We start from the raw sequence: 10,571 nt of genomic DNA on the forward strand, positions 1-10,571 counted from the left end.
GCACACACCCACACACCCTCGGAGTAATCACGATACCCCCATCCAAGCCTAGCGAAACCGAAGGAGACGAGCAATTTCAATCGGGTCTGTTCGACCAGCGCGGCAAGGATTTATCAGTGTGAAGGCGCTTTCACATTCGGCTCATGAGTAGCAAGGTAGGCATCAAATCTTCGGCCTCATGTCCAGAAGATCTGCCAAGCCTAACCACGTACGATGCTGAAGCACGTCGTTCCACACCCTTTCCCCGAGATCTGTGATTTGTACTTACCTGGGATCATCGCCACGATCAGCGGGAGGCAAACAATCCTCCACACCATCTTCTACAGGATGAAGATATTTCCTCTATGTGAAGATCAGAGCCAGCTCTCAGGGAAGTCTATCTGTGTGGTCTGATAAAGGAAAGAGATTCTCGTTGTTTTTGTGGCGATGACGTCACTTCCGCTACCGTTAAAGCCTTCGGACTGACGATGAGGCCCGAGGTGAGTTCATGCAATGCAGATACGTTCCGGACGATTTGTAGCTGGGAGGTGCACATCGATGGGAAACCGGTTTAAAATGATTGGCCAATGTTCCTGAGGGCAGGGATTACGCAACCATACCGTGTTTTCGCTTCGATTGCAGAAAACTAAACGCCACTTCACCATACCCTCAAAATAAGCGGCCTGTTTGAGAAACGGTAGGAAAGGACAAGAGAAGATTAGAGGACAAATGGTGTCTGTAGGGCTGTGACAATGGGCGAATGGGGAAAATCCGCCTGAATGCTGTATGGAGGGGAACGGCCGGGACAGACGGAAGGGATGCGGGGAACAGCAGGCGATAGTGACATTTCACGTCAGCTGATCCAAATCGCCAGTAAGTACAGAGCGTGGAGGAAGAGCCAGTGTACAGTGTCCGAGGGAGCAGCTGGTCGAGACGGAAAGTCAATCTTCTCTCTGACCCCAAGTGTTGCAGCGACAGGGCGAAAGGAATTTGTCAGCGGCGACTCGCCTTCTCCGGCTCTGGGCGCTACTCTCGGCGCAGAAATAGATGGCTGGGTGAGAGTGCGAGACAGTGCTGCTGGTTTCCGTGGTCGTGTTGCTCTCAGATGTGTAGCTGTTGATTAGACCTCTCCCGGCGGAATAGAGGAGAGTTACTTCTGCCTGGTCGGGTCGCTTTCTGTACGAATACAAAATGGTGTATACCGTGTTCCGCGGTGTGCGTTGATCTGTGTTTGACTGTCCCATTACAATCGGCAGAGAAGTCGGCGACTGCTCCACGTGCCCGGCCGGAATCGATTCGATTCTAATTCCAAAGAAGGCACGGCAACGCCTCAGCCTTTCTGGATTTGGCTGGGACATTAGTGGTGGATGCGGCCCAGTCCACCAGAGGCCCGCCTGATCAATTATCATATCCACATGGGAGCATCGAATGACGAGAATGCAGCCTCCATCGTTAAGGATACTCGCCATGTCGGCCAACCTCTCTTCTCGCTGCTGCTATCGGGACTTGGTAGAGGAACCTCAGGACCCACACGACTGCGTTGAGGAAGAGTTGCTGTCTTTCAACGAGCACAGTCCTTTACCAGTGTTTCGTAAATTCACTGATCACGACATTGATCAGGACTCACTTCCTGCACCTCGTGTTATCAATGTATTGTTTTTAAAGTCTAGCAGTTATTTACATATTTGTTTATCGTTCTTTACATATATTATTTATTTGTTCTATTTACTTATCTGTCTATTTATTTATTTACTTATGTATGTTTCTATTTATCTATCTATCTACTTATTTCTGAATTATTTATTTCTATGTTTGTTTGCCCAGTTTATCTTTATAACGCTGCCTCATTTTCTATAATTGTGTGTGATTTCTTTTTCCACATTTAATCTATTGTATTTATTTATTATACTGTGAGTGCCTGTCTCAAATCGAATCTCGGGGTATCATGTGGAAAGCTGCACTTACGTTCAAAATAAATTCACTTTCGTTGTTTCTTCCCTTCTGCCTGTCTCTCTCCTTCTCATTCTTTAATCTTCTTTCCAGTTTCTTTCACTTTCCGACTTACCTTCTTTTTCCGCCATTTTCTCCCTTCATCTCGCTGCCTCACTGTCTGTCCACCTCCCCACTTTGTTGGCTCTCTCTCTCTACCCCCCCCCTCTCTCTCTCTCTCTCTCTCTCTCTCTCTCTCTCTCTCTCTCTCTCTCTCTCTCTCTCGCTCTCACTCTCTATCCACTTGAATTATTACATGTTGATGTAATTCTCGTTAACTGCAATAGAAAAAGATAAAGCGTTCAAGGACGTGGAAGTAACCGCCGCATCATTTCCAAGGGATAGGGTGGTAGAGTTTGAGCGTTGATTACCAGGCCGTCCTATTCGACAGCGCAATTGTTGAATTGCAGTGTATCCGGAACTGCTAACAGCACAAGAAATCTTGCGAATGAAAGTCTCTGCCCGATGATAGGACAGTTTTCACGACCCGACATCTCAGAGTCCCGTCAAAATGCAGCTGTTCTGCCGACAGACGGATCTGCACATTAGGTTCTTCATGGTCCAACAGCGCCCCCTGCAGCAGACTCGGGATCATTGGCGGAATCTGAATATAGACAAAGAAGGCCATATTGATATCCAGCCTTCAATCTGCCTGCATTCTACAGACGGTCCCTAGTAGCCCCTGGTAACGCCATGGGTCTTTTCAATCGTGAGTGGAGGGAACTCACGTATCATTTAAGGTAGGTTTGAAGGTAGCCACTTCACGTGTTCAGCCGTGACAATTTGTTTTACCGCTCAATTTAGTGTCATCGGCAAAGTAGTAGGAAAACTCCAGCGGTCAGTCAGCAGCTATGGCGGATACCGCTGCTGGTATTGACACCGACTTGTTATTGTCACCTCTAACAAGATGCAGTCACAAGCTTGTTCACTGATATAAAGTCAGTACGCGGTTCCCAGATGTAAAATAGGAAACATCAATAAAGTTTAAAAGCTACAGAAAGAAAGCGGAACAGGTGCACAGTACCATAATGTGGCTCATCGTGATGTCAGAGGTCCACGTCAATGTGCCATCTTCCCTTAATTATGTGCCACTGGAGAGTTGAATAACAGCGGGAGAACAGGCTGCCCTTGCGACTGTTAGTATGCACATTCAGATCATTGAGTCCTCCGCCCGACTGGAGGCTGGCGACTGCGCTCCTCTGACAGAAGGAAATTATAGACAGGGGATGATTCCAAGATCGACTGAGCTGTGTGGACGTTTATTTTTCTGGAGTTTCCTGCTGGTAACTGTAGAGCAGTTGCCATAGTCAAGTAGAATTCTTGTCTCTGTGATATCGGGGGTTACTGGAGTAGGAGGAGAAAGCTGGACAAGTGTTTGCCGTTTCGAGACAGAATAAAGTGGCTGTCAAACACCATCCTGTGCTGCCACCTAGTGGTGTAACATGAACTCTGAAACATCCCTGTGATAAACAGGAAGGTTTTTGTACTGAGAGACCCTTTACTTCAAGCTCTGTGCGCTACTACAAGCGCAGAAGTAGACGGCGGAGTGGGAGGACGATGCCCGCCTCAGTTCCAGTTTAAACAGCGTATCGCTGGGTCTTGTCGCCGCGTAGGAATCAGATGTGTAGTTCATAGCTAAACCTTGCCCAGCAGAATAGAAGAGAACATCAATTGCCCGGCCGGATCGCTGTCTGTACCAGTACATATTTGGATAGCCCGTATTCAGCAGCGTACACGAGAGAGTGGCCGGCTCTCCCTCTGCGACTGACAGGGAGGAAGGCGATTGCTCCACGTAGGCGGTCAGAATCCCTGTGGGACAGAAATCAGATTAGACTCCAATTTCTCTCAATTGATCATCAAAGGGCGCGGAAGCAAGACAGATGGAAGAGTTTGGTGTTATCGACAGACCATGGCCACTCTCCGATTAACCCGGAGATTCGCACTATTGTGCGATGTGCAATAGGCGTGATGTACGATCCTCACCCGATGACCATGGCCGATGGTGGGGTCAGACTCGAGGGGCTGAATAGCCTAACTCAACTCATCTCTCTCTCTCATCTCTCGCGCTCTCGTCCCCTCTCTCGGCTCTCATCATCTCTCCTCTCTCTCTCTCTCTCTCTCTCTCTCTCTCTCTCTCTCTCTCTCTCTCTCTCTCTCTCTCTCTCTCTCTCTCTCTCTCTCTCTCTCTCTCTCTCTCTCTCTCTCTCTCTCTCCATCTCCCCCGCCCACCTTTTTCTTTCTTGTAGCGCTGACAAGCAAACACAATTTCTGCGGGAGAAGGGGCTTGTACTCTCGAAAGACACCGGCCGCTCTGCGATCATCACAACGAATCTGCTATGAGATGAGACACCCAAACGCACGAAGGCGCTGATGCACACGTACTCGAACTCGGGCAAAATCTGATCCATCGAACCGCAGTGAGGAACCGGGGTAAAATGCCGTTTAACAAGCACACATTTGTTCTGAGTTCAATTCCCCTCGCATCCTACAAGAAACCCCCGATATCCTCTCAGAGCTTCGTGGCAGAACTGAAGGACCCCACAGGGGGTCACTCTGACAAGCGCGTTACATATTTATCTGTCATAAAATACTTTGTCATTTGTTAAAAGGGAGACATCAAATCATTGGCCTCTTGGGGAGAAAATCTACCAAGAAGAACCACGTTCGATACTGCACCTCGCCGTTCCACAAAGGGCATTTTACACCACCTGACCCCAGACCTGCGATTTTAACTTACGCGGGATCACCGCCACGATAAGCGGAATGCAAAGCATGGCCGTCAGCATCATTTAGTGCGCGAGAATACCTCCGCTGTGTGGAATCGAGTGATGTTCCGTTTCAGCTCACGGGGAAGTCTATCTGCGTGGCCTGAGAAAGCAATTCTCCCATTGGCTCCGTGGCAATCGTGTCACTTCCGCAAATATATTTGCCTCTTTGGAGCGGTTTACAGTGCTGACAAGCTGAGATGAGACCCGAGTTCCACGCATGCGCTATAGGCAAGTTTGGATAATTCCAAGCTGAGAGGAAATAACAATAGACAATAGACAATAGGTGCAGAAGTAGACCATTCGGCCCTTCGAACCTGCACCCCCATTCTGAGATCATTCCTGATCAACTGCTGTAAATACCCCGTTCCTGCTTTGTCCCCATATCCCTTGACACCCCTATCCATAAGATACCTATCTAGCTCCTTCTTGAAAGCATCCAGAGAATTGGCCTCCATTGCCTTCTGAGGCAGTGCATTCCGCACCCCCACAACTCTCTGCGAGAAGAAGTTTTCCTTCACTCTATCCTAAATGACCTGCCCCTTATTCTTAAACCATGCCGTCTGGTACTGGACACTCCCAGCATCTGGAACATATTTCCTGCCTCTGTCTTGTCCAATCCCTTAATCATCTTACATCCAGATCCCGACTCAATCACCTTAATTCCAGAGTGTACAAGCCCAGTCTCTCTAACCTCTCTGCGTCCAACAGTCCGGACATCCCAGGAACAAAAATAGGAATTAGGTTCCAAATACTCCGTTAATGACCCCAAATAAATGCATTACCAGATTAGAGCTGCTAGTTACTTTCTTACAATTCCGTGATCCGGGAATCAATTCCTTGCCAGAAAGTAATCGGCCTTCGCCATGACCGCAGAGCAAGGCGGAGTGTAGCCGCCATCTTGTTTCCTTCAGTGTTGAGGTGAGTGGCGTTATTCTCACTGGCTCCGGCTCTTGACTCAGTGTTGACAACGTCATTCAGCTCAGCATCTGAGTGCTTGAAAACATAGGGAATCTCTTTAAATTTTTCACAGACTCTGATCTCAATGATATTACGTACATATTTAACGTTGTTTGCTTATTGTGTCTTTCCACAGTTTGCCTTCATTTACAAATTGTTTGTCCATCTTTTTTCATGGGCTCTATTGGTTTATTTTAACGCATCTGCTGTAAATGCCCGGAAATTAATCTCAGGGTAGCTTGTGGTGCCACAGGTATGGAGTTAAACCGGATCGTACTGACCATAATTGGGTAGGTTGCGATGTGGAGAGTCCACATTATTGCAGCCTCCTCTCGTACAAACGGCCTGTTGGAGAGTCGGAAGTCAAACGGGAGAGAAGCTGCTCGATTGGTGTCTGGGATCTTTCATTACGCTGGTTGTTTTAAGGAAGTGGATGGGCTAGGGCGGCAGAAGAAAAGCGCCAGACAGGCAGTGGCCACTTTTTTGGTACAGGAGGCATCGGAAACAAAGTCCACCTTTTTGTCAAGTGGTCACAGTTTCGCTGTACTGAGGGATCGATCCGGGCTGGGCCGGTCGGTTCAGGAACCGGATGGTTGAAGGGAAGTCGCTGCCCCTGAACGATGTGGTGTAGGGACTTCAGCTTCTCTTCCTCCTGCCCGGTGGGAGGTGCGGGGAGAAGACACAGACCGGATGGTGGTGGTGGTCGAGGGGGGGGGGTGGTTCATTGATGGTGGTCGTTGCCTTCCTGAGTCAGCTCCCCCTGTGGATACTCAAGCAACCACACATTTCAAGAGTAGAGGTCAGAAGATTTGCACGGATGTCGACGCATGACGTGGATGGGCGGCAGAAGGCCTCCATATTGTACTTTTAAAACTTCTTTGTTCGTTTCCGGTACGGAAGACCCTACGGGACATTATTATTTCAGGAAAATCAGGTCCACCCCATGGGCGTGTAGCTCTTGACAGAGAAACTGAAGGAGCAGGACGTGGTGAGGTCTGTGTCAGAGAGGAGCCGGAGGTATCGGTGCCCGAGGGAGATGTGCACTCTAACAGGGACTGATCACAGTAATCGCTTTCCGGTGTCCTGTAGGACAATGCTAACGTGGAAGGCAGCAAAATTGGTTTCGCTGATTTATCTGCAGATCGTAGGAGCGAACAGCGCGGATGCTCCGTGGCCTCGGTAGGACAATGGACTCGGCCTGAAGCCACGTTGACGCCCGTTGACTGCCGACCAGCAGAGAAGCGTCGGAGTCCGTAAGCTCCACCGTAGTCAGTGTGGTGCGGCGTCCAGGTTTCAGTCGATGCTGCGCCCTAGCGTCCAACCGGCAGACAAAACGTTGTATTGTGTCGGACGGCAGGTTCCTGCAACATCCATGAACACTTGACTGTTAGAATATATATTTCAGGTGACAGTATTTCGCCCTGTGCTTTGTGTGATTGATGGTACTGTGGCTGTCATCCTGGCCCCGGAGTTACACTCTCTCGTTTGGGCTCTAATAATGGGTATCGATAATTGTTTTAGTAACAATTAAAATTAAACTTTAACGCGAAATTCACCTTGAAATGCCTATGAAAGTAAAGTCAATGTCCACGGTCCAGGTAACCGGGCAGCAGAGAGGCGGCTTATTGTCCGATAAAAATACCACAGCACGCAGAGAGAACACGTATGATGACAGAGAGAACTCGTAATGCATGCGCAACTCTGGGCATTTTGGGGCTGTCGCGATAAAACACCGCCAGCTGGATAAACGAGACGGCAGCAGCACGAGCCACTTTACAGCCTGTAATGAGCACTCCGGGCCTGTGCGGGGAGCCAGAGAGCGTCGTGTTCCGAGGTTTTAATCTGGACGGAAAGCACAGAACAGTTCCTACCGACTGACCGAGTCAAGTCGCCCTGTAACCAGTCTATTTTAACAGTTCCCTAATCACTGTACAATGAACCAACTAACCGCTACTTTGATCACTTGAGTGGAAACCGGAACACCCGGAGGAAACCCACGTCCTCAAGTGAAGGACGTAGAAACTTTTCCACGCACGCGCACAATAATTTCTTCTTTCTCCCTTCCCTCAACAGCAAGCGGCATCAATCATCATGGATTATGCCATCCATCCCAGGGTAAGTTCGCTACAGTTGGGATGGAGATATAGGAGCCTTAAATCCTGGACCAGATGTTAGTAAATAATTCAGGGCTCCAGATTCAGCGCAAGGTTTTCAAAACGCAGGTGCTGTTCCGACCGAGGATTCTGCATTCGCGGCTCAATAGCGCCCTCTGCAGCAATCTCGGATCATGCTCAGGATCAGAAAGGAGATAAAGAAGGCCAACCCATGAGGTCAACCAGCAACCTGTATGTAATTGGCAGAGGGGTTCAGAACAGCGGGTGAGAAAGCAACGGGGCTTGCGACCGTAAGTGGATCCGACGTATCAAAGAATACGGGACTAATCAATTCTCTCGGCATCTTGCTGCTTTCCGACTTTGCCGTGCCGCTGTCTGAATTTTCCCTTTCAGACTGCGAAGTATTCGCTTTCAATGTGAATTAATGTCGCCACCAACTGCCCTGTTGAGTTTTTCTCGGGCCCTCCATCGTCGTCAGTCGCTGTGCAGACTGCGAGAGCAGAAATATGTGGCCGTGTGGTTCAGCTGCAGGCGAGAGGCGCTCAGAGTGAAGGCGCCGTTAATCGGCCGGTTGGCAGTGAACCCCTCCACCTCCGTGTCCTGGGCCACGCTTCGAGCAGCCATGGTGTAGAATAGGTTCTGCGGCTCCTTCCCCGGGTTCTGCCTGTCCAGTATATTTGAGAAATTCTGCCGTCCTCACTGATGCATTGGAGTGTCACCGCCTCGCCGAGAGACTGAGAAACAGCGGAGGGGGTATGGCGCATAATCTCCGAATTCGCATCTGGTAATAGAACGCGGGAAGAAGAAGTTGTTTAATAAAGATCACCGGACGCAGAGATGAGATGGAGTAAAAGGGAGACGGCATGACGGAAAGCGAGTTTGACAGAGAGGAGGGAGAGAGAGAGAGAGAGAGAGAGAGAGAGAGAGAGAGAGAGAGAGAGAGAGAGAGAGAGAGAGAGAGAGAGAGAGAGAGAGGTAGAAAGAGAGAGACAGACAGAGAGACAGAAATAGAGGCGAGGGAGGGGAGAGAAGGAGACAGATAGAAAGAGACAAAGAGGGAGAGAGATAGAAGGAGAGAGTGCGAGAGCGGGGGAGAGAGAAGTTAAAAGGACGGGGTCCAAGAAGAAGGAAGAAAATAAACGATAAGTTGCTGTGAATATGCGAGAAAGACAAAAGGAGAGCAAGGGGAGATGAATCAATAAAAAAGCTGTTAAGTTCTCTTACGATGGAAAAAGGCCGCCAGTGATAGTACCAGGAACATCATTCACTCGAGATGAAGAGACAACGAGTCAAACCTGTCTTGAAGGTGAATCGGGGAAAGATGGTTGCCAAATGCTGAGGGTGAACTTCCAGCCCCCCCACCACATTGTCTGCGATTGGCTCACGGGCCCTCCCTCCGCTGAAAGGCGATGATCGGAAACAGGGAACGGAACGATACTTCTCACAGCCCATGGAGAGATTGGGTACCGGGTCTAAACTTCCGAGTCGCCTTCATCGATCCATTAAATCTAGAGAGTTAATTATCTGTCTCTTAACTTCCTGTTGTCTGCCTGTAAAACCTACCTATTTTCTACCTTTATCCGTCTTTCTGTCCGTCTCCTTTGATGGCACCTTTCATTTAATTGCAGACAACGACACACCAGCCCCTCCTCCATTGAAAGACGTTGTTTGGAAACAGGGAGAAGCATTCCAAAGGACCTTATCGTGATGGATGTTTTATGCGTTGGACTTCACGTAAAAACGGAATAACCGCTGACGGACAATCTCATATCTAGAGAGTTATTCATCTGCATCTTACCTGCCTGTGGTTTGCGATCGATGTGCCTACATGTATCCATCTTTCGATCGGTCTCCTGAGATGATATCTTGAATATAATTGCACAGACTGAACCTGGAACTTTGATGTTTCTGCTTCATGTGAGAGCTCAGTGCGAGATGGAGGCAAGTACAGTCAGCGTACGTGAGACATGAATCCGGTGGTCCACAACACGCGGTCATGTGTGATGCGGTGACTGGGTGGCTGAACGGCATCTTCCCAATCAGAAGTCAATGCCGACGCTTTTTTCTTTGAGCGCCCTCTGTTCTGGTACTACGGGGTCCTGTGTAATTTAACTCTATTTGCCTCAGTTTACTCGATGCATCCATGAAGCTTTACCAGCTGTGTACCTGCCCGAATGTTGTAGGTTTACCCTCCTCGACTGCTTTTACCAGCAACTCATTCCGCGTATCTGACTTTATTTGAGCATAAACATAAACAGATGTATGTAATTATCTAATTTGGGTTTAATCCCTCCTACCCAGGGGAAATAATTATTATGCATCTTGTCTATGCTCCGGGAGGTTTTACATGCCACAATAAAGTCAAAGACCCTGTCAAAATAAATTTATTATCAAAGTACGTATATGGCTCCATAGGCAACCTTGACAGTTACTTAACTGCGGGCATTCAGAGAGACAGGTTAGGGTTAGGGTTGGTGGGGTTAGTAGTCGATTCTGTCGCAGCACCATCAAATTCGGCCGAATAATCCCGTAGTAGTCGTGACTTTCTCCTTTCCACAAGTTGCTGTGTTAGGGTTATTCCTGTCTACTGACTTTATACTCTGCTCCTCTCTTCCCCAGCCGCGAACTCACAAACTATCCGGCAGTCTCCACCGGCTTTTTCCGGATCTCCGGGGAACCGGATGGCGCTGTCCTGCAACGTGGAGGGCAGCGGCGATTATTACGTGTACTGGTACCGCCAGTACCCGGGGCAGGGGCCGCAGTT

The 10,571-nt window shown here is 48.9% G+C and overlaps 1 gene segment (V, D, J or C); it reads right to left on the bottom strand.

Moving 5' to 3' along the window:
• Positions 1-3,466: 3,466 nt before the first annotated feature.
• On the bottom strand, positions 3,467-4,376 carry LOC132387912 (T cell receptor beta variable 30-like). The segment is given in 2 exon segments: positions 3,467-3,777; positions 4,259-4,376. Coding segments are annotated over 2 exon segments (429 nt in total).
• Between the last annotated feature and the right edge of the window lie 6,195 nt (positions 4,377-10,571).

This window comes from Hypanus sabinus, unplaced genomic scaffold (genome assembly GCF_030144855.1).
Source record: "Hypanus sabinus isolate sHypSab1 unplaced genomic scaffold, sHypSab1.hap1 scaffold_234, whole genome shotgun sequence".
Taxonomy (NCBI): Eukaryota; Metazoa; Chordata; class Chondrichthyes; order Myliobatiformes; family Dasyatidae; genus Hypanus; species Hypanus sabinus.